Source organism: Elgaria multicarinata, chromosome 15 (genome assembly GCF_023053635.1).
Source record: "Elgaria multicarinata webbii isolate HBS135686 ecotype San Diego chromosome 15, rElgMul1.1.pri, whole genome shotgun sequence".
NCBI classification, from domain to species: Eukaryota; Metazoa; Chordata; class Lepidosauria; order Squamata; family Anguidae; genus Elgaria; species Elgaria multicarinata.
The window spans coordinates 24,549,677-24,574,080 of NC_086185.1; the positions used below are offsets into that span (position 1 = coordinate 24,549,677).

General features: G+C 50.6%; 1 protein-coding gene across 3 annotated transcripts in view; it reads right to left on the bottom strand.

Annotated features, from left to right (window-relative positions):
• Positions 1-10,616: 10,616 nt before the first annotated feature.
• The window catches only part of KLF8 (KLF transcription factor 8), a 74,135-nt gene continuing 60,347 nt past the window's right edge, over positions 10,617-24,404 (bottom strand). For all 3 annotated transcript variants that reach the window (XM_063141776.1, XM_063141777.1, XM_063141775.1), the window contains 4 exons: positions 17,672-18,230; positions 15,583-15,685; positions 14,964-15,100; positions 10,617-11,329 (listed from right to left, as the gene is read on the bottom strand). In XM_063141776.1, coding sequence (XP_062997846.1) covers positions 11,148-11,329; positions 14,964-15,100; positions 15,583-15,685; positions 17,672-18,194 — 945 coding nt within the window. In that variant the 5' untranslated portion in view covers positions 18,195-18,230 and the 3' untranslated portion in view covers positions 10,617-11,147. The remainder of the gene's footprint in view (positions 11,330-14,963; positions 15,101-15,582; positions 15,686-17,671; positions 18,231-24,404) is intronic.

Sequence of the window (24,404 nt, forward strand, 5' to 3'; positions counted from 1 at the left end):
CATAGTGTGGACGACACTGACCAGGTGGCCTTGTTCAGTCGGCTGTCCAGAGGCTGTTGATGGACAACTTCAAGGCCCTTTAGCTCTTCTTTCAGAGGCTTCTTGATCTGTAAATTTGACTTGTTTTTTACGCTTCAAACCTTTCTCCGACCTGGGTGGCTCCTAGCCCGGCAGCAGGAGGCCGGCGGGGAGGCAGCGGCGGCGGCGGCAAGGATGCAGCCGGTTCCCCAGCCTCCTCCTCTTCCTCCGTCTCTTCTTTCGCCGTCTACACCATCGTTTTAACGGCGCACTGGAGGCACACGCAAGCGCCTTCAGTACTACGTGTAGATTCCCTTCTCATTCTGAGAAGGGTCCCTGCCCAAGTCCCCCTCGCCACATTACATGTTGCTGAAAGGACGCCACCAACAGCTGTACGCTGCATTTATTGCCTCTGCAAAAACCTGCCCTACACAGTTTAAAAAGAGAGCGAGGCATCTATTCTTGATGTCAAAGGTGTACTAGAAAAACACAGCAGCTTGAAGGGCAATTAACACCTGTTTAAAATGACCCCCTCCCCAGCTGGAGAAAGGGCAGTGCAGGTACAGCGTGGTGGCGTTGCACCCATGCGTTGGAGACGAGATGCGCCCACCTCCCGTTCAGGAGTTGCATCTCCTTATTGACTCAGCTGATAACTTCCCTTTCTCCCATCAGGGAACTCCAAGGTTTCCACCTCTCTCCTATCCAAGCTCTGAGCGGCCCCAAACCTGCTCAGATAGCGCCAGCTGGGTGCTTCCTGTGCCCACTGACTGTGCCCAGCAACCCCGAGAGTTCTGGGGAGGGGGCTGCACCTCCCCAATGGCAACCCTGCTACTAACAAAGCATTCACAGGAAGCAAACAGTGGTTGACCAGGGGCAGCTGTGGAGTACAGGTCTCCCCGCCAAGCAGGAGCCTCTGCCACCCCCAATTTTTGCCATCTACTCCCTGGCAGGACTTCTTACGCGGAGCACCATCTCCTGCGGCTCGTCTACACGTCCCGTTTAGCCCATCCTTGTTATGTAGTGACGTTGCTTTGTTTATATGATGGAGTCGGCAACTCACAGCCACCATGGACATTCCCCCCCGCCCAAAGAAAACCTGTGCCTTTTTGAAGGGCTGACATACCGTGACTTTTTCCTTCACTTCAAGGTCACCACCTTCTTTCCTCCATCAACTCCGGGTTGAGGCTGAGGGCATTCCTGGGGGCGGATTGAAGCCCAGGGTAGGTCACGGGAAGGCAGGGCAGAGGACTGGCTCAAGGAGCTGAGTGGCCGCCAGTGCTGCGGCTTTTTCAGTAGGATGGCCCACGCTCCCTCCTGCCCTTGGGATTTACCATTCCCACCATGCAGCTGCGATGCTGCGGAGTTTTGCCAAAACAAGCAGCCAAAACAGCATCATAAAGACACACACACACACACACACACACACACACACACACACACACTGCACCTTCCTCTTGTGGTCTTGTGAAACTTTGCAGCCTCCCCCACGCTTTGCCTAGAAAGGTTTCAACCTTCCCTGTAAAGAGAGCCGAAGCGCATGAAAGGAGCACAAGCTGAGCCTCCAAAAGCCATTTGAGCCAAGTTGCAGGATGTCGCACAGGGCTGAGCCAAGTTGGTTTGTTCTCACCTTACAAAGTTTGCAGCAGCAGCAAACCTGGCAAGCCGTGGCTGGCTCCAAGCCCTGGATGAGCCTGCTGGGAACTTTCCGGAAGGTCGCGTGGAGGTCTCGGACAAGGGCCCGACCCGTCCATCTCCACAGGAAGGCAGAAAACGCCACCTGAGGACAGCGCATGAGCCCTGAGGGCGAAAGGCCAGGCTCTAAACAGGCAAAGAAACAGGGTGGGTACTTCCAAGAACTTTCGCCTCCAGCCCTCAGTGGAAGTAGAAGCGGTGGCGGCCTCTGTGGCAGCTTCGTCTGTGGAGATTCAAATGCTGCATGGACACCGAACCAAAAAAAAAAGGAATTATGAATGGGAGTGTCACTTCGAGACCAAGGCTGGGAAGCAGGAAACAGGGAAGTTGCTGGTTCAACTCTCACCATGGCTACAAGTTCGCTCACTAGCCTGTGGGGAGCTACAATTCTCTTGGCCTCAGCTCTCGCCATCTGCATTTGGGGGCAGGGTGGGGGGTTCCAAGGCCTTGGTAGCATCTCTGGCAAACATCTCTTGCCAGCCCCAGAGGAAAGGGTCCCCATCTCCCCCATTTGCACATGGCAGTGTTCCATTCAGCCTGGCCTACTCTGCAGGGGTGTCGTAAGAATTAGTGAGCTAATGAATGTGAAGAGTGCCTTTAAACTTGGGGAAGTAGTTCACGGTTTTGTACAGCAGAGTCCAGCCGCTCTAACACTTCACCCAGATGAGCCCAGAGGAGGGTGACAAAGATACGGAAGGTCCTGGAGAACAACTTCTACATGGGAAGGTCGAAGGAGTTGGGCACATTTACCCTCCAGAGGAGACGGTGCAATGGCTACCTTCAGACATGTGCAGGGTTATCACGTCCAGAGAAGATGGAGCAAATCTGTTTTCTGTTACTCCAAAGGGCAGGACCTGAACCGATGGGTTCAAGTGATAAGAAAGGAGCTTTTTGACTAAACCTTTGGAAGAACTTCCTGATGGCAAAAGCTGCCCAGTAGTGGAACAGATTCTTTCAGAAAGTGGTGGACTCGACTTCATTAAAGGTTTTCAAGCAGCACCTGGATGGCCGCCTACCAGGGATGCTCTAGATTTGCTGCATTGGCAGGGGTTCAACTGGGTGACCTTTGAGGCCTCTTCCAGTGATACAATTCTATTTCAGCAATCTCTAGAACAGCTCTGCAAGTGACGACAGGCTGAATACACCTGTGTGGTGAGCGAACTCCGAGAACCTAGGAGGGTTGTAGAGGCCACTAGCATTGTGGCGGCCCTTTCCTTGATGCTAAATAGTCGCGTGGTCTCAGTCTCCCAGAGTGAGTCTCTGACCAACCGAGTCTCTTGAAAACCCAGCGATGCCGGCGGCCCGCCCAAGATGCCGTGCCAACAAATTGGCATTCAGTCCATGACATGACTGGTTCCTCTCTATTCGGCCCTGGTTAGGCCTCATCTAGAGAATTGCGTCCAGTTCTGGGCTCCACAATTCAAGAAGGATGCAGACAAGCTGGAGCATGTTCAGAGGAGGGCAACCAGGATGATCAGGGGTCTGGAAACAAAGCCCTATGAAGAGAGACTGAAAGAACTGGGCCTGTTTAGCCTGGAGAAGAGAAGATTGAGGGGAGACATGATAGCACTCTTCAAATACTTAAAAGGTTGTCACACAGAGGAGGGCCAGGATCTCTTCTTGATCCTCCCAGAATGCAGGACACGGAATAACGGGCTCAAGTTAAAGGAAGCCAGATTCCAGCTGGACATCAGGAAAAACTTCCTGACTGTTAGAGCAGTACGACAATGGAACCAGTTGCCTGGTGAGGTTGTGGGCTCTCCCACACTAGAGGCCTTCAAGAGGCAGCTGGACAACCATCTGTCAGGGATGCTTTAGGGTGGATTCCTGCATTGAGCAGGGGGCTGGACTCGATGGCCTTGTAGGCCCCTTCCAACTCTGCTATTCTATGATTCTATGATGTAGGAAGACATCTTTCCTCTCCTTTGGGTTCTGACAGCTCCAGTTTTAGAGCAGGACCCTACTTTCAAACAAAATAAAAATGGTACGTCTCACTTTTTACACAGCACTCATGATATGATCAGCACGTGGTGTATTCTACCCCATTTGTATTTTCCCAAGTTAAAAATCCCACACACCCCTTCAAGCCTCCACCAGCGACTTCCTCAACTGTCTTACAAGCTAAAAAGCCACAACAAACATTAAGATCCTGGAGGGTTGTTGCTGTTTTTTTAAAATGGAACAGGACCATGCCCAGCCCTTTGGCCGCTGCTTCCCTACCCAATTCCCCAAACAGTGACACACACGGGTTCAATGACTCCAGTCCGGTTTCTGCATGCTGACATCACCTCCCTTTTCCAAAGAACTGGAGTGAGCACTCAAAGGTCTCCTTAGGCCCAAACTGTTTACTCATTTCCTTGACAACTCCATACACCCTGCTTGGTTTCTTGAGAAGAAAGAAGACCATTAATGAAGCATCAAAGGTGAAGGGTGGAGAGATTCTCAACAGAGCTCAAAATAAGGGCAGGAGGCAGCAATGAACTCAGGGGATATTTGTGCTCCACATTTCGCAGCTCCAGGTTATGTGACTTGAGTTGCTTCCAGGTGAGGCATTTATTGCAGAATCGCGACGACCTGTTGACGCACATTTTGCCGGGGAACCGCACACGGTCATTATCCCTTTGTCATTCTGCCAGCTTTTCCCCAGTGCTGCTTCCATCTTTTGGGGGTGTTTCTGGACAGAGGACTCCTAGCGCTACCAGTAAGGCCTTTCCCTCCTATATATAATATCAACTTTTTGTGGAACAACAGAATATGGAAGGGAACGCTTATCAAATTTGCAGATGACACAAAATTGGGTGGGAGAGCTAATACCCTGGAAGACAGAAACAAACTTCAAAGTGATCTTGATAGGCTGGAGTGCTGGGCTGAAAACAACAGGATGAAATTTAATAGGGATAAATGCCAAGTTCTACACCTAGGAAAAAGAAACCAAATGCACAGTTACAAGATGGGGATACTTGGCTCAGCAATAAGCCTATGCGGCAGGGTCTTGCTATTTACTGTGTTATCTGTACAGCACCATGTACATTGATGGTGCTATATAAATAAATAAATAAATAATAATAATAATAATAATAATAATAATAATAATAATAATAATAATACAAGCGAAGAGGATCTTGGAATTGTTGTAGATCACAAGCTGAATATGAGCCAACAGTGTGATGTGGCTGCAAGAAAAGTAAATGCTATTTTGGGCTGCATTAATAGAAGTATAGCTTCCAAATCGCACGAGGTACTAGTTCCCCTCTATTCAGCACTGGTTAGGCCTCATCTTGAGTACTGCGTCCGGTTCTGGGCACCACACTTCAAGAAGGATGCAGACAAGCTGGAGGGGGTTCAGAGGAGGGCAACCAGGATGATCACGGGTCTGGAAACAAAGCCCTATGAGGAGAGACTGAAAGAACTGGGCATGTTTAGCCTGGAGAAGAGAAGGCTGACGAGAGACATGATAGCACTCTTCAAATACTTGAAATCTTGTCACACAGAGGAGGGCCAGGATCTTTTCCCTATCATCCCAAAGTTCAAGACACGGAATAATGGGTTCAAGTTACAGGAAGCCAGATTCCGGCTGGACATCAGAAAAAACTTCCTGTTAGAGCAGGACGACAATGGAATCAGTTACCTGGTGAGGTTGTGGGCTCTCCCACACTAGAGGCCTTCAAGAGGCAGCTGGACAACCATCTGTCAGGGATGCTTTAGGGTGGATTCCTGCATTGAGCAGGGGGTTGGACTCGATGGCCTTATAGGCCCCTTCCAACTCTACTATTCTATGACTCTATGACAAGGAGCGAACGCTCATGCTGCAGCTTTTTTCTTTAATGGATTTTCTGTAGTAAGCAATAGTGGAAGAAGCAGGAGGGCGGAAACAAAAGTGGGTTACAAGTTGAAGACGTTGTCGTCTGGATTCCCCCCCCCCCAATAATGAATGAAGTAGAGCAATAGCAGGATAAAAGCCTTGCGTGGAAACACCCCAAGAAAGAAGAGTGGCATCATCTCCCCCACTGCCCTTAGCACTTCTCTTCCGTTCATTGTAAAGAAGTGTGTTTTTAACACGGACGGTAATCTCTCTAGCTGATGAATCTAGCACAGCTCGGAACGCATTCATTCTACCGTACAGTCATTAATACCCATTTAATCTTTTATTTTATGAGAGCTGTGTTTTCATTTCCCAGCCTAATTGTCATACTCCAATCCCTCTGGTGCAGAGGAATCCCGGGAGATAGAGCAGGAGGGATCACGTATTGAAGGCATCCCAGCCCCTGACCTCTCCACCAAGAACCCAGAGAGCAGTTGCAAGCTACAGCACGCAATAAATACTGGGCTAGATAGACCGCCTGCTCCTCAGGCTGCTTCTTCCTATGAAAATACTACACCAGCTCACAGTCCAACCAATAAAGAACAACAACTCCTCCCTCGCACCCTCTACTAAATCTCTTCTGAAGATGTACCTCTTGGTTGCCCAGCAGTGACCCACTTATTCTGGCCTTTTAATGATCTTTCCAGCACTCTTTTTTTATCCTAAACAGATGCTTGTTATCCTATCCAAAAAGCGCCTTTAAGCTTGGCGTAAACCAGGAAAAGGCAACCTTCCCAGTCTATGGCTGTATTTGGAAACTGCCTTGGGCACCACCACAAAATGGCTGCCACAGGAGGCACTGCAAGGGACACGTAACCTGCCCCAAAGGCTGAGGTCAAGGGGTCTGAGCCGCAACGCACAAGGCAACCCCTTTGAACCTAGTTTTCAGCACCAGCCAAAACCATTTTTACAGAGATTCCATCTGCCAGTAAGAAAATGTGTTATTTTTTGAAAATACGGGAGGTGTAGGGCACCTTGGCATGTGCCAAGGAAGGTGGGAGTACATTTGCGTCACATGCGCCACATCGCCCACCCCTGCCCTAAACACTGCTAAGCAGTTTAGGTACTTTATGGGTCCAGCCTGCGTTACTTCTTTTAAGCCCGATGACTTAATTCCATCCTGTCCCAGCAAAGGCAGCTGTGCTTAGAGGGGGGAAAGGAGACTAGGTGAATTTCATTTGCATAATCTCCTGAGGCCTACACTGTTGCAATGCCTTGCAAAAAACCCAGGCTGCTGTTATTCTGTCATGGGCCGCCACGCTGGCTCCTGTAGGCGAAACCAGAGTCTGCTCCTGATGCCCTCCTTTACCTTTTTAAGTTTGCTACTTAATTACAACCTTAATGTGATTCAATGCAAAGTCAGAGCAGCTCATTTGTCAACTCAAACTACCCAGGCTCACAACCGGAAAAGTTTCCAACAGCTGAATGTCAGAAAAAGGCGGCTACAAAGCGTCTCTACATGAAGGGGAAATCGTGTTGCTTACCTGAGGCTTTTGTGCTTTCTGCTTTTGGGTGTGATTGTTATGAGCTCTGTTACGTGGGCAGAGAGGGGTGAGCATGTGGTTTGAATTGAATTGAATACTTCCTCTCCATTCACTTGAATGAGACAGCGCCATCTGGTGGTGGAAGATTCTGCTTTTTTTCAGGATGTTACCACTTTAAAAGTGGTTCTTTTCATGGTGGAATTTCCAGGGGATACTGTGGGAAACGTCCTAGTCACTGACATCAATATGAGTCCCCCAAACGTTCATGAGTGGCCAATCACGAGCATGCAATAAGTCACTAGTTTAGAGAAGCCCACGGGCCACATCCCTTCCTACTTCATATCCCTGAACAGAAATTTTAACCCGATACAAGGTAAAAATAAATAAAAAATAGATCAGCTTTCCCCAACCTGGGGCGATCTTAAGGTTTTGGACTATAACTCCTAGCATTCCTGACCATTGGCCATGCTGGCTGTGGCTGATGGGAGTTGTAGTTCAAAACATCTGGAGAGCACCAGGTTGGAGAACGCTCCATTGGATAGTAATGCCTTCATTATCGGCATGTTTCTAAATACATATTTTTAAAAACACTTGAAAGCGTACAAATTGTCTGAACATGTAAAAGACCATAGCTATACCTTTAAGTTGGCTTGGTCTGCCGCTTTCTCAAACCCACTTGCAAAGTTTATGCTGCTGGCGGAGCACTTTCCTTTGAACTGAAGAAGTCGGCCCCAACATCCATCTGTTTTGCTTCCCAAAAGGCCTGATGTAACTGCAAGCCTAACCCAGAATTCCTACAGGCAATTTCAGGCTGTTTTTTAAAAATAAATAAAGGTTTTACTGCATATTAGAATCCAGCAGCACCCTCTGCTGGCCGAAAAGTATAGCACATTCCCTGCAAAATCACAAGAACTTAAGAGCCATGCTGGATCAGACCACAGGCCCAGTGGCCAACCAGATGCCAGTGGGAAGCCCACATGTAGGACTTGAGTGCAACAGCACCGGCCCGCCCAAGTTCCCCAGCAATTGGTGTATATAGATTTACTGCCTCCAGTGATGGAGGCAATACACAACTATAAAGCCATTGAGAGTCAAAGTAGGCATGGTTTGCAATCGTGGAATCTTTCAATCATATGACCCCCTAATCTAGTCTTTGAGGTTTAAACACAGTGAGCTTTAAATCCTAGAATCATTGAACCATAGAGTTGGAAGGGGCCTATAAGGCCAACGAGTCCAACCCCCTGCTCAATGCAGGAATCCACCTTAAAGCATACCTGACAGATGGCCTCTTGAAGGCCTCTAGTGTGGGAGAACCCACCACCTCCCTAGGTAACTGGTTCCATTGTCGTACTGCTCTATCAGTCAGGAAGTTTTTCCTGATGTTCAGCCGGAATCTGGCTTCATGTAACTTGAGCTCATTATTCCGTGTCCTGCACTCTGGGAGGATCGAGAAGAGATCCTGGCCCTCCTCTGTGTGACAACCTCTCAAGTATTTGAAGAGTGCTATCCTGTCTCCCTTCAATCTTCTCTTCTCCAGGCTAAACGTGCCCAGTTCTTTCAGTCTCTCCTCATAGGGCTTTGTTTCCATCCTCCTTGCCCTTCTCTGAACCCCCTCTATGTCAACCCAGGACGTTCCCACATAGAAAACAGAAGCTGTGCTAAACAGGGCCGTGTTTCTTCCAGTGTGAGAGATGGGTGTGAATTTCCTGCATCCTGGAACATGAGGGGCATGACTCCCATGACAACTGGATCGAACGCAACATAGGATTTTCTGGACGCAATATGACTTTGTGATTTAGTAAAGAGAAATGTATCCTCACACGGTAGCCTCAAAATTTTGGGCTGCACAGAGATGCTCTTAAAGCTGAATCGGCTGAAAAGACGCAGAGGACCAGTGATGGGACAGCAGGGGTGGAAAACTCACTTGTGCCGTGGACTCATTCAGCCTCCACATTCTCTTCTCAGCCTCAGTTTCTCCTACAGAGGGGGAAGAGCAGGCCTACTGCCCAGAGTTTTGCACACGGCGAATTACCGGGCAACTTGTTTTTTTGACGAATGATAAATATTAGCTAGGTCTAGGGGGAAAGTGTTGCTTACGACTGGAGACATACTGCCAGTCAGGAAGGATCATAGCATGAGGTTAAGTGGGAAAACCAGACTGATCTGGAAGACTCAGCATGCCATTTGAAACCCGCTGCATAGAGGACTTTTGGGGAGGTAACGGGGCGTGGGGTGGGAGAGAGATTAGCCATGGCTGGTGAAATTATTTCTGAGGCTAATGAGAGCTGGGCAGAACCTACCAGAGACAGACGAGCTCAGGCTTTACTCAGTGACCCACTCCCATTAGTAGAAACAACAGAAGATGCTCTCATTTGCATGACTTGCTTAGGTGAAGGTTGGCCCAGAAATCACCTTTTCAGGAAAGGGCAATGCACCGAGGCTTCCCACACTGGGTGCATCACGTTCGCATGCATCCACTACTCCCCGAATACCCCCTGCTTCAAACACCTCAAAGCTAACCAATTTCTGAATTTGCCACAGCAGGGGAAGAAAGGAAGAGAGAGATTGGAGGAAAAAGAGCGAGAGAGAGACACTGAGAAACACACAAACACGCACAGATGTTTCTGGAAAACCATGTTCATATTTGACTTCTCCAAGAGCAGAGAAAGGGAAAACAAGTTCTAAAAATCCCAACGTGTGTCTGTCAATCAAACGGCCACCTCGCAGCCTCTCGGATCGTCACGCACCCCAAGTTCAGTTTTGCACTTAAAGGCGGCAGCTGGGTCCGCACCAATCCATCCGTGTGCAGGTCACCAAGTTGGAAAGGTTTGTCCGTCTTCTCTGCCGCAATCTCGGAGGCAAAATTAAGAACACCCACATCCCTCCGCCAACTCCAATTAAGCTGTCGTCACAGTTCCACGTTCCGCTATTTCTTCCCTTTTTCTTCCCTCCTTCCCTGGACTTCGTTGCTGTCTTCCTCCGTTGTCAACTGCCCTGGAACAATGGCACCCCCTTATACACACACATACACTGTCACAAGTCACCCATGCGATCAATTGGGGCTGGGAGGGAAAGTCGCTGGTTATGACGGGTGTGTCAGCCCCACCACTTACTGATGAGGGCAGGCTAGAAGTACTCCCTGACTCACTCTCTCTCTCTCTCTCTCTCTCTCTCTCTCTCACACACACACACACACACACACACACACACAAACACACACACTTTTCAAAGTTCAACAAAATTTCATAATTAAAAAAAAATTGATCTTGGAATCAACATTTTCAGCAACATTTGGTGAAATTAGTCTCTTCATGGGATAGCTGAGGTTACCGGTTTGGGGTGTGGGTGTTTACAAGGTCAAGACTTCAAAGGATCAAAGACTGACCCCCAAATCCGTATCTGAATCATGTCAAAGAAATCCAACCCTAAACATCTGGGAAATCAAATAAGAGGTTCCAAACGAAATTTCAAAGATAGAGACTTCGCTTCAGTGCTTGCTAAAACTTTGTTAAAATCAATCTATTCCAAGTTCTCTCACCACCACCCCTCCCCTCCTCCGCCCCCCCCCCCCCCCAGCAACTTTCTGGTCTTTAGGGAATCCTGTTTTTGTGCTGCAACCAGGAAATCCACGCGAAGAACTCCGGGACTCGAAACTGCCGCAGGGTCTTTGCCACGTGACGCAGGGTTCCGGCCAGCCCCTTGACCTGCACTTTACTCCACCGCAGAGAATCAAGGGGCGCATAGCTTTCTTTGCCGGGACTGCAGGAGCCGCCCCGCAAGCCAAAAGACCCATTCCAGCCAGCGAGGCCTCCATCCAACTGCGACGTTTGCATCTTGCAGCACGTGCCAGCCCCATGGCTTCTTCGAAGAGACTGCATCATCAGCACAACCCTGGGCAGCCGAAGAAGGCCACGGCCCTTCCTTCTCTGGAGTTCTGTGGATGGCAAGGCCCAGGAGGGGAAAGGGTGGCTCTTGACCGGGTCCGCTCCGTCCACAGCGGCAGCCACAAGGACCAGGCAGGGATCCAGCCCACGAGGGGAAGGAAGCAGCTCTCGTTGCTTTTGTGGCCGGAGCGGGCAGGCGCTGCCCCCTCACATCATGATATGCCTCCGGCGGTGCAGAGCCAGGTGGTCGGAGCGCGAGAAGCTGCGGTCACAGTCTGAGCAGCGGAAAGGCTTGATGCCCGTGTGCTTTCGGAAATGCCTGGTCAGCTCATCGGAGCGAGCAAACTTCCAGGTGCAGCCCTCCCAGGTGCATTTGTACGGCTTCTCTCCTGCAGGGGGCGACACGGGGCGGGGGGGAGGAAAGGGTCAGGGACTGCCCAGCAAACCTGAGAATCACGACTTCTGTGTCGATCTTTAAATGACCAACACAGCCAAAGCACAGAGCGTCAGGAACCATCAGTCGCTGCCTTCTGCTGCGTCCATCTAGCCCAGCGGTTCTCAACCTGTGAGTCGCGACCCCTTTGGGGGTCGAACGACCCTTTCACAGGGGTCGCCTAAGACCATCAGAAAACACATTATTTCATTTATTTGCAATTAGAAATAAATATTTCACAATATAGAATGACATATTGTTTTTGTGATTAATCCCTATGCTTTAATTATGTTCAATTTATACATCCTGCATATCAGATATTTACATTACGATTCATAACAGTAGCAAAATTACAGTTATGAAGTAGCAACGAAAATAATTTTATGGTTGGGGGTCACCACAACATGAGGAACTGTATTAAAGGGTCGCGGCATTAGGAAGGTTGAGAACCACTGATTCTAGCCCAATATTGTCAACACTGGCTGGCAGCAGTGGCTTCCCAGAGTTACAGGCAGGGATATTTTCTAGCAATACCTGCAGATGCTTCTGGAATTGAACCTGGGGGTCTTCTGCGTGCAAAGTAGGGCCCAGGACAGCGCTAAGGGCCCAGGACGGGTCTCCACCGTCTCTGCACTCTGGTCCCTGCCGCCTCTTCTCTGCCTCCATTTTGGCCAGCCTTGAAATAAGCTACACTGAGCAGGGGGTTGGACTCGACGGCCTCATAGACCCCTTCCAACTCTACTAGTCTATGATTCTATGATAAAACACTGGGCTGCCATTTAGGATGAGAACAACACTTTCTTCAAACAAAAGGAGGCTTCTGCGGCTTCTTTTAAAGAAACCTCTACTTCCCCTCAACCCCTTCTCAAATATAGTGTGTGCAGGTGAGGGTGCACGCTCATCACCTTTCTCCTGAGCTGAAGCTGCCCCTACCGCCTGCAATCTGCACACACACACGTGGCACACAAATGCTGACTTGAAGACCAGTGCAACCAGCACACCACGCAGCTGAACCAGTTAGGCAGGCAAGCAGGCAGCAAACGAAGGCAGGAAGGAAGGAAGGCAGGAAGGAAGGCAGCGTTCTTAAGTTCAGGGGTGGCGGGGAAGAGAAACACCCCACATTTTTAGTCTTTCTAAGGGCAACAAAGACTGCTTGCTCGTTGGGGGGATTGCTTGCACCTCGGTGGGTGGGTGGGGACGGGGCAGAAGAAGCAGCAGCCACAGATCTGCAAAGGGATATTTTTGCTGGCGTGGAGGAAGAAAGAGAAGGTGATGCAAAGCGTGTGGGCTGGCCAAGGGGGGAGGAGTTGCTAGGATACTGAAGGGCCGAGAGGATTCCAGCCTGGAAGACGGAACAGGTTGCTAGGATACCTGTGTGGGAGGCTCCCAAGGATGGAATGAGTTGCTAGCCCGGCTCTGCCAGGGTCGGCAGCCACGGAGCCTCGGCAGGGGGCACCGCCGACCCACACGGGGGCACAGCTGCTGACGGGGAAGGAAGGCGGGAGCTCTCTGGTGGTCTGCAAGGGGCTGCTGGCTCTTGGGGTGCATTTAGGGTAGGGGTGGATTGAGGCTACAGAGCAGAGCCTTGGGCATTTAGGGCAGCCTTTCGTTTCCGACAAGGACCGATAGAAGGTTCAGCTGTTGCTATGCAAGCGAGAGCAATTTTCCAGCTTGACTAAATTCTCCGGAAATCACTCGAAAGCTTGTTTTGACTCATCCCCGTTTTCATTTTCGAGTGGGGAAAGTGTGCTTTTTTCTCTGCACGTTTTTCAAAAGTGTGCACGTTCCCCCCATTAAGTGTGAGGGGGGGGGGGTTGTTGGAAAACGTGCACTTTTTTTAAAAAGTGGATTTTTTACACTTGTTGAAAAAAAAAAGCACTCCCGCTCATCTTTGCATTCGGGATCGCGAATCGGGTCTGCACGATTTGCGAACGGAAACGAAATTCTGATACGTGACTATAAGGTTCCATGTCCCAAGGGGGCCATCTAGTGAACTGCTGGTTACACTACAACACTACACTTCCACCACTAGGAACTTTTAGGGCTGGGCTGGATGAGGAGCAGAGGGGAGAAAAATAAAAACTGTTCATTTGGGACACAATGCACCTTGCTTGCTTGCTTGCTTGCTTGCTTGCTTGCTTTTTTGGAACGAGAGGGACATTGAAAGGGCAGCAAAAGCGTTCACCCCTGAAGAAAAGGGCAATACGTGAACCATTCAAATGACTGGTCCAAGCTGACTTAACAAGATTCTTTTGCCTTCAGGAATGTCATCACGGCACCAGGTATAATGACTGGCTATCCGGCAGTGAATATAATCCCTGATTGGTTGGGACTGGTTTAGGAAGAAGAAAGCTCTAACCAGACCATAAATGGGGGAGAAATTAGTAGCAAATACATCTGGAAAAAGCAACTGCTAAGATTCCCCCCCCCACCAGGTATATCCTGTCCAGCCCCTTGACCACTTGAGTTACCCTTTTTTGCACCTTTTCTGGCTCTAGAACGAGCTTTTTTGAGGTGCGGCAACCAGAAATGTACCATATGCAGTATTTCACGTGTTTTCCAAGTGGGTGGAGGAGAGCAAACTGAAGAGCAGGCAGTGAGAGCAGATGGCCATTTCAAGCAAGGGAACAGTAAAGCAGTACATGAAGGAGGTCAATGGAGATTTCCAGAATGGAAGCAGGCAGAGAAAGAGGGAACAGGGCTCTACAACTCGGACGCTGGGCATATGCTCTGCATGCAAAAAGTAGGGATGTTGAAGAAATCGGGATTTCTATGAACCGGCTTTTTTCGCAACATATGGATTCCTCAGCCTTGCGAAACAAGTTTTCACTTTTGGAGGGGATTTCTGGTCATTTGCATTCACACAAGAGCACATGAGGGCAAGCAGAATGAAATTCTGGGTTTAAACACACACATACACACCCAGCAAACAAGCAATTCCGTCAGTGAGCAGATGATGCAATGAAAGGTGCCCGACAATCCGCAAGACACAGACAGGACAGATTTAATAAAACCCGGACACTCCTAGCGTGAAGTCGAGGTTCAATTTGCAGCACCTTCAGTTATAAAGGAAAGGAAAGGAAAGGAACCTCTCGTGCAAGTACTTGAGTCATTACTGACTCTTGGAGGGACACCAGCTTTCACTGACATTTTCTTCGCAGGCCTTATAGCGGGGTGGTTTGCCGTTGCCTTCCCCGGCCGTTATTACCTTTCCCCCAGCTAACTGGGTACTCATTTTACCGACCTCTGGAGGATGGAAGGCTGAGTCGACCCGAGCCGGCTGCCTGAAACCAGCTTCCGCTGGGATCGAACTCAGGCCGTGGGGAGAGTTTCAGCTGCAGAAACTGCTGCTTTACCGCTCTGCGCCACACGAGGCTCCAGTTATAAAGAGGTCTTTAAAAAAGGTTGATGCCATTCAGAGCAAATGTTCGTGGGCTAGGCGGAGAAATGGCAGTACGAGTGCAGACGCCTTCCCTTTGGGCTGCCTGAAATGTAACACACCTTGATGCATCTGAGAGCCAGGGAATTGCTTTACACACACACACACACACACACACACACACACACACACACACTGTCCCAGCACCTACCTGTGTGTATCCTCCTGTGTGCTTTCAAGTGTGAGCTCTTTGTGTAAACTTTGTTGCAACCCTCGAAGTCACACTGGTGGATCCGCCGCTTCTTTAAGTCAGGGGACTCGGCCCGCTGCATTCGTCCCACAGAAGGCCTAGCAGGAGAAGTAAGCGGTGGTCACACACTACCACAACTCAAAGGCCCTTTGCCAGAAACGGCTCTTCCCAGCAGGGCGTCCCAACGCCACTCCCACCGGAAGGGGCCAAGGATCACATCCAGCTCAGATACCAGCCCATGCTGGGTTCAGATGCAGTCCGAAGTGTGAGCCATGGGTTCCCTTCCCGCTTCCCCATCCCACAAAGGATCTCAGCAAGAGATGGTCAATTTGTGCACTCAAACAAGTTTGCAACTGCATAGCAAGGGGGAGCCAGGGGGAGTTTGATTCTCTCCCCCAATCCAGGCTACTTTTGTTGTCCTGGTGCTTCCTGCACTTTCTTCCCTAGCCATGACAGAGCGATAGATGCAAGCCCTGCTTTTAAAACGGAAGCCGACTGGCATAAAACAAGGCTCTAATGTAGCAGCCGCCATCTGGCTCTTTCTGCCACTGGTGCCACTTCTCCAAGATCTGGGACTCACTCTCTCTGCAGGTCTGGGAAGGAGGCCGGGCCGCTCTCTGAGGTGCTGTCCTCGCTGTCGCTGTTGATCTCAACGGGGCACATGGAACTGGGGTCAACTTTCACTACAGAGAAGACAGGAAGCCACGAATGAGAGGATGGACGGGCAGAGGCAGCAGGATCGCAGCCGACAGAAGGGATGCTGCCAGTCACAGCAGTGCCAGGCACTGCCACGGGCAATCAAGAAGGGCAAACTTCTCACATTTCTGATCAACCCCTTGGAAAACTCCACCCCCTCTGGGCACCCAACAGTAAGTCTGCTCTAGACACGGTACAAAATGAGCTGGCACACCGGACTGTCCTATTTTAGGCTGCAGGTGCATTTCTGAATCCTCCCCATGTTAAAACAACCAAACAAAAAAACCACCCCACCCTGCAAGGAATATCTAGCAGATCAGGAAGAAAGGCTTTAGCTCAGCCCACTCCTTGTCAAATTAGTTTTCTGCTTACAGGGAGTTTTTGTTATTTGTTTTTGTTTTTTAAAGAGCACTGGAAAACGTGATCAGTGTTGTGAAACCAGCAAGCGTTCAAGTCTATCGTTCCAGGTCAGAGTTTCACCCCTTCTGTGAGTCCAGGCCTCACTCCAAGAGAAAGGCAGATCCATGCCCTCTGAATTGGTCTCCACCAGCTGCCTACAGGCAATCCAGGCAGGGGCTCATCATACCCACATCACCCTTGGTTACAAAGAAAGGGATCACGTCTTTCCCCATTGCAACGACCAACCCTTCCCTCCGCTGGGAATACAAACATGGAAGGAATTGGGAAATGGACAGTGCAATACTTGGCTCTCTCTGATCTCGCTGGTGTGCAGAGCCAGCCCAACCCTGGAGGCAAGGAGCTATGCCAGTCACCCCTTAAGGAGGGCTGGCAAACCCAGAGAAAAAGAGGGGCATGGCTAGTGCTGGGACCCTGAACCTATTTACCAGGGCCCCTGATATTTTGCCCAGAGCCATGGATGCTCCCTCCTTGATGGGCTTTCGGAAGCAGGTTAAAACTTTTTTGTTCAAGCAGGCCTTTGGAGAATAATCCAGCCCTCCATCTATGTTAATGTCTTATAATTTTGTTGTGTATTTTTAAATTGTTGATGGTTTTGTTTCCCTCCCCCGCCCCCATGTATATTTTAAACTTTGTAAGGCTGCCTTGAGGCCCAGCATTGGGCAAAAGGCAGGATACAAATAAATATAATAATAATAATAATAATAATAATAATAATAATAATAATAATAATAATAATGTCTATTGGAAGCCTTTTTCCTCTGCCAATGCAAGGGGCAAATTTCAAGGTGAATCACACATGCTGCGACACCCCTCCAAACACCCTCTGCCCACCCCGACAATGAAACTTAGGGGAAAGTCTTTCATTGGTGTCAGTGGAAGCTTTTATTCTAAGCTTAATTCTGGCCCGGTGTGTGTGTGTGTGTGTGGTATTTTTGAAAGGGCTCATGATTTATTTATTTTTTGCCAGCCACACTTTCCTGCGCATTATTGTTCACACCTCTTCACAGCTGTTCCAAATTAATTGTAATCAAACAGGAACTATTGATGTAGGATTACCTGGGGTGTGTGCAAATTAATTCTTTCATTGGTGTGATTTAGATGGGAAATTAATTGGTTAGCTTTGCCTTCTGTGAAATTGTTCTTATAGTTGATTGTTCAAAACTGTTTAGATAAATGTACCTGTGCCTGTTGTCTGTTTATATCTTTATAGGTAATTTTTTAAAATATATATATATATATACAACATATAATGTATTTTTAGGGGGGGGTTACCTTGGTAAACTGCCCGGAGAGCGTTGGCTATTAGGTGGTATAGAAATGCAATAAAGGCGTGAAATGAATTTCAATAAACCCTAGCAATGATTTCTAAATGGGCATATAAATGAGCATGTGTCAGTTTCATGTTGGTCAACGTCCTACGGGCCTGGGATTTTGTAAGTGCATAGCAAAGACCCTGGTGGACACATCAGGGCCGGAACAGAGGAAGCGAGAAGGGCGGAAAGAGCGTGGCTGCTCACTTCCGCCTCAACGGAACGCCAAGGAGCAGGCCTCACCTGATCCGGCGTTCTTGCCATCACCGCCAATGAGTGGCACTGTGATGGCGGCAGTGACGCCATCGCTGGGCATGGTAGTGTACACCACCGGCAAGGACTGGACCACCACCGGGATGGTCTGCAGGTTCCCCATCTTGCTGGGGAGGTTGACGGAAGGGATGGTGTGGATGACGTGCAAGATTTGCTGGCCGCCACTGCCCTGCGTCGAGGCGAGGATGGAGCCGGGGGAGAGCACCGCCGGGATGGCCGAGGAGGAGCCCAGCCCCGTGGACGACATAGAGACCACGGGGGCCGGGATGGGAGGCGTCGCCAGCATGGGCGAGGAGCGGATGGAGGAAGGCAGCAAGGAAGAGGAGGAAAGCTGCAGGGAGGCCTTGGGCTTGTTGAGGGATAAGTCCACCGGCTCCGCTTGGGGCTGGTTGCAGTCGCTGGCCAGCAGCTCCTCGGGGGGCTCCGTCTTGATGTCGCTCAGCAGCACCGGCGGCTCGATGGAGCTGTCCTCCAACAGCGACGAGGAACTCATCTTGGAGAGAGCCTTGCTGTGGCCAAAGCCTGCAGCCTGCAAAGGAAGGAAGGAAGGAGCCATGAGAAGAGGCAATACCTGAGAACTCCACTGGAGGGCGCCAGTGAAATGCAGAAACCAGCCCTGCCGAGCGGGACACAGCAGCAAGGGCAGCGGAGGCCAGGCAGAGAGGAAGGCCCCTGCCACGACACCCTGTGAGACACACACAGAGGTCTTGTTACACCAAGAAGGGGCGGGGAGGAGGATTCGTTCTTTCAAGGCTGCAAGGGGGAGGATCCCCCCCCCACCCTAGAAGCAGGTCCAGGGTACAAATTTAAAGCTGCTGTGGCTCCTCCCCACATGGCACTCTGGGAAATGTAGTTCTGCAGGGTGGCAATCTAGCCATCTCCAACAGAGAATCCGCACCACCGCTGGTGAGTGGAAAGAACATGCAGACGCAGCACTCTCTTCTGCAGAAGGAAGGAAGGAAGGAAGGAAGGAAGGAAGGAAGGAAGGAAGGAAGGGGCTGGTTCAGGGCCACCAAACCAGCTGCTGTTCTTCCTGTTAATCTTACAAAGCAGAGACCGAGCAGCCTGGACTCAGGCTGGCAGCTGCCCCCTCCCCACAAGGGCCAGCAAAGCTCGAAAGCCAAGGAGGCAAGGGAGACCTGGCCAACTCCAACATGCAAAAAGAAGCGTGGGGTGCGTGCTGCCTCCCCAAGACTGTGCTACTCCGGAACGGGGGAATGGGCAGGGTGGCTGTAAGCAATCCAGTCTTATTAATAGCTTTTCTCAGCAAGAACATTCTGTGGCGAAGCCCTTGCAGAGACAGAGACGGAGAGAGAGGTTGAGATTCAGTAGGAGACTGGGGAAGGAAAGGCTGTGGAGGAGGCGGGTGGAGTAGGGGCGTCCCTGGGAGGCAACCTTGGCATTTCCGGCAGCAGAGGAGAGGTTGGCACAGAGCCACTCCCTCCCCAGGAAGAGCAGGTGGAGCTTGAAGGACAAAGCGCCCCCCCCCCGCCTTCCTCCCTCCTTCCTTCCTCCTGGCAGCAGCTTGAGAGCACAGAGCTGCAGCGTGACTTACAGCGCTGGCCCCCTCCCCAACGCGGGGGGGGGAGAGAGAGAGAGAGAGAGAGAGAGAGAGAGAGAGAGAGAGAGAGAGAGAGAAGCATCAGCCAGCTGACATCCCCTCCCCTCCCCAGGCCTAAACATGAGCTTGGTTTTGGGCAACTCTTGAGGGCTGATTTCGCCTGAGCCCTGGCAGCACCCTTGCAGCATCTAAGACTGGGGTGGGGGTGGGGGTTATGTGTGCAGGGGGGCTCTCCTTGGGACAGGGCTGGCCCACCGGCAGCAGCAGACAAACTGGAGCGGCACGGCAGGCGAGGGGTTAGCATGCAGCTGGAGGGAAATAAGCCATTTATCACGGGGGGAGGCTCTGCCCAACGGCTCTTTTTTTAGCCAGAGCCCAAAGGGCCTCGCTCAAACAGCACCACGACGGCTGGCACAAAGAGCGAAAGCCGGAGCGGACGTTTAACTCCGTCTGTTTCCTTCAAGGCCTTAGTCCGGCTCAAAACCTCATCCCGAGAGGCCACATTTATGTATGCGTTTATTTAAATGATAGGTTTCATGCCCTACCCTCACAGGGCGGCTTACAATAACCCATACTAACGAAAACACCAAAATGATCAAATATAAGCTCCTTTTTGCTCCTGGTGCAAGGGCCACACCTGTTGATGCAGGCCAACGCCCGGGGGTGGGTGGGTGGGGGAGCACAGATTCAACAGCAAACCCACCGCAGACCCAGACAGGACACGAGGAAAGTGCTTCCAGTTCCCAAATCAGGCCCAGTCCGGCAAATGGCCCCTTTTCTAGTCACAGACCCAGCAAAGCAGCAACAGGAGAAAGACGGGAAAGTTGGCATCATGGTAAAAATAAAATAAAATGTGCCCACGGCATCACCGGATACAAAGAGTGGGACCCCCTCCTAATAGCTGCGTTGATTGGGTGACACCTCTCTTCACCACCCCACCTGCGTGTGCAAATAGAATGTGGGGGGGGGGGAGCGTTCCGTGCAAGTTAACAGGGACACCACAATAAACACCATTGCTGCGGACAGGATCCATCCAGCACAGGTTGCTTTCCTTGGAAATGCCGGTAAGGAAGCCCCCTGTCCGCTGCTCGTCCAAATCAAACGGGCTGGAGAGGAATCACATCTCCTGAACCGCGTCTCTTTTGGGACGAAGGGAGAAGAGTCACCACTGGGATTTCCCTCCAGCCACTCAACGTCAGCAGGCAAGCTGTCCTGGCTGCCCACTCAGTGAGTCTGGCCCGGATAGGCTCTACTGACTGAGGCCCTGGTTCCTGGCCAGGGAGTTCTGCTTCCCCCACCCTAACCCCAACCTGACGCTTGTCCTTAAGCCTCACTTGCCACCGAGGCTTCCGTCCAGCCGCTAACAGTCAGTAGGCAAGCAGGGTTTTCTTAGGCGGTTTCTTTCTTTTTTTAATTTTTTATTTCAAATAATACCACTTAACATAACATACAGACTAAACAACGAATACAACCAATTACATAACAAATTACTTGAGTATATAAGTATTAACTGCTTGTTATCCATAAACAATCAACATAATCCAACCAGTGCACCCCCTTCCCTTCGGGATCACTCCTGTTTCCAGAATCTTAGCACCTCTTCTGGTGGCGGATTTCCACTTCCCTTAGAAAACACAAAAATTAGGAACTGTTTCCAACTCGCATCAAATTCATTCGTCTTTGCTATACCTCTTCTTACCTGTCAATTTATCATTAATAGCAATATTGGATATTGACTGTAGCAATATCCCAAACTTCTCTTAGGCGGTTTCTACGCCTGCCTTTTTTCCAGGGATCGTCCCGGGATCATCCCTGTGCAACGCAAGTGTGCCTGCAAATGACACACAGGGGATCCCGGGAGCAGGCAGGGACGATCCCTCCCTTTTCCTGGGATAATCCTTAGGTGTAGAAAGGGTCTTAGTCTGTCAGGCCAGGCTAGGCTCTTCTGCAGCCTCGGTTCCTGACTGGGGAGCCAGGCCTCCTCAACCCTAACCCTAAATTGAGGCCAGACCCTAACATTCACGTGCCCCTCAGACTTGCCCGCAGGCACTATAAGTCAGGAGGCAAGCCGCCCCGGTGACCCACTCAGTCTGTCTGTGTGGGCTAGGCTCTTCCGCAGCCCTGCTTGGTCTCTCCCCACCCAGGGCATGTGGAAGGGAGGCTGAGCCTGGCGGAGGTGCTCTATGGACGGGCCTCCCTAACCCTAACTTGAGGCTTAACCCGAATCTTCACGTGCCACTGGGGCTTCTGTCCAGACACTAAAAGATAGCCAGCAAGCTGTCCTGGTGGCCCACTCAGTCTGTCTGTCTGTCTGGGCTAGGCTCTCCCACGCCACATTTTCTTTTCTTTTTAAATGGGGGGGGGGAGCTCTTTGCTGAACAAAGAGCCCCCCTACTACCCAGAATGCATGAAGGAGCTCAGCATCTGTTGCTATGGGAACGGGAGGGAGTTTGCATTCGGCTCTGCCCAGGTTGTGTGTGTGTGATCACACCTTCTCTCCACACCAGCTAAGGGAGGGGAGCTATTTCTAGGAGACCAGAGGCCCAGCCCCTCCCTAGGCAAAGCCTCTGGGCTTCCCAGGCTCATCCTCCTCTTGGAGGAGCAGAGAAGGAAGATATTTCCTGGACCACCACACCCTCTTGCTAATTGTGTAAGAAGGAGGCCATGCATTGTCCCCAACCCCATCTAGAAGACATATTTACTAACAGGCGGATTTCTCTCCGGGTCAGAATGGACATCTCTCTCCCCACAGACCCTTGCAATGAGAGCCACCCCACACACACATTGGGATCCATGGTAACATATAAGAGATCCGTGTGTGTGTGTTGCCTCTGCTCTTCTCACTGCTTCCTCTTCAGTCCTTCAAGCAGCATTGTGATGGGAGGGGGGGCGAGGACGGATCAGTTTGAGCGAGGATCTTTACCTTTTTCTTAGTCATTTGCCTGCTGCTCCTCCATTGCAATTTGTTATAAGCACTGGTTTGATTGGAAATACAGCTCATTTTTTTAAGCACGCCCGAATTGCAGACTGACATGCGGAGAGGCTCAGCAGCACCAGGAATGGCAAAGCGGCAGTGGGTGGAGCGGGGTAGGGGGTGGGGCTATAGGGCTGGAACTTCCTCTGCCGCTTCCTCCAGGAGGACAGGGCAGCCTCCGGCAGCATGATCTGTAGCAGCAATAGGAAACTGAGGCTGGGTCACTCATTCACCAGCACAGGGAAAGGGATGGTGCGGTCACATGGTTCTCCTTAAGAAACAGGGAGGTGTGTGGTCTGTGTGATCACAGAAAAGCCCTGCAGGAAGGAGGTGACATGGAATGGGAACAAAGTAGGAAATCCTGTACTCCATTCGGGGCGTTGCATGTAACAAGGGGCATAATATGGAGCCGACCTGTGGAACTGATTGCCACATGATAAGGCCGAAAAGAAGGCAAAAGCGAGAGAGAATTGGAGGAGTTGTCAGCAGGACAAAACTCCTCCAGTATATTCAGAAGATATTCTCCCCCCACCCCCAGGAAAGAAAAAGAAGTTGCAATCTCGTAGAGAAATTCCCGGCACATTCTGTAGGTTGGGGCCTTGAACCTCAGGCTCAGAGTCCAATCCTCCCTTCCTGTGGCCTCACCCCCTGCTCCCCACTAGTCACCAAACATTTGGTAGCTTACTGGCTTTTGTGCAGCCCCACCGGCTCCCTCCATTCTAAAAGGCTGAAATGCCTCTCCTAAGGCCTATTTCCCTAAAATAGGCTGACATTTGTGGCCCCGCCCAACACTGTCCACACCCCTTTCGACTTTGGCCACACCCCTTTCGACATTGGCCACACCCCTTTCGACATTGGCCACACCCCTTTTTTACTTTGGCCGCACCCCTTTCAACTTTGCCCCACACACCCAAGACTGGAATGCAGCCCCGCCCCCAGAGAGATTCCATGAAATGATATTAAGCTGTAAGGCTGAAAGCAGTTCTGCAGCTCTGCTCAATGGGTTTGTTACCCTTGAAGACTCGGGTTAACTACTCTGATTGCAAGCCTAGCAGGACAAGGAGAGAGATGGATGTTCCAGTCTTTTCAATACCCAGGTTCTGCCCAGGGCAATCAACCTGGACTATAGAATCCCCCAGATGATGATGATGATGAGAATAATAATAATGTTTATTTGTTACCCACCTCTCCCTCTGGATCGAGGTGGAGTACAACACAAATAAAAACACCATAAAGTACATAAAACTAATTCAAACATTTTAAACCAGTGCATCATTAAAAGCAGCACACCATTAAAAAAGGCACCTTAAAATTCAACTGGGTAGGCCTGCCGGAAAAGATCAGTCTTTATGGCTTTCTTGAATTCTGGAAGACTGTTAAGTTGACGAATCTCTCCCGGCAAGCCATTCCACAAACTGGGAGCTGCAGAAGGAAAGGTCCTCCGGGTAATAGTTGTCAGCCTTGTTTTTGTTGGCTTGAGTAAATTCTTCCCAGAGGACCGGAGCATGTGGGGCGGATTGTACGGGAGAAGGCGATCCCGCAGGTAGCCTGGACCCAAACCATGTAGGGCTTGAAAGGGGATAACCAACACTTTATACTTCGCCCGGAAACTAATTGGCAGCCAGTGAAGAGATTTTAAGACTGGCGTGATGTGGTCACACCTAGGTGTACCGGTGACCAACGTAGCTCCCCCAACCGGTGACTATGGGTTAACAACACAGAACATAAGCAGGGAGGTTCCAGCGCATGGTCATTTAAGCTCTTGCAGGGCATTTAGCAGCTGCCATCACAGATTGGGGAGGGTGAGGGGGGCACTGAACAGCCTGGGGGTTGAACTAGGAGTGAAGTTCAGAAGCAAGTTTGGCAAGTTTAGGAAAAGAGGAGCAGACTGTCAAGGTCTGGGTGCGGTGCGGGCTTTCCAAAGCCTCTGGACAGGGGCGGAAGAGACTGCCCGTGAGGGCGTCATTTTTGCAGAGAGCAAAGAACTAGTCCAGGAACTAGCCCTGGGTGGGGGGAGGGGGGACGTGCCCCCGCTCTCTCCAGGATGGCAAGAGAGGCTCGGGCAGAAGAGGGACCCCACTGCCACACACCCCTCCCCACAACCAGGAAACCCTTGCTGAAGAGTTGGAGCCAGAAGGGGAGACTAACCCAGGGATATTCAGCCGCCG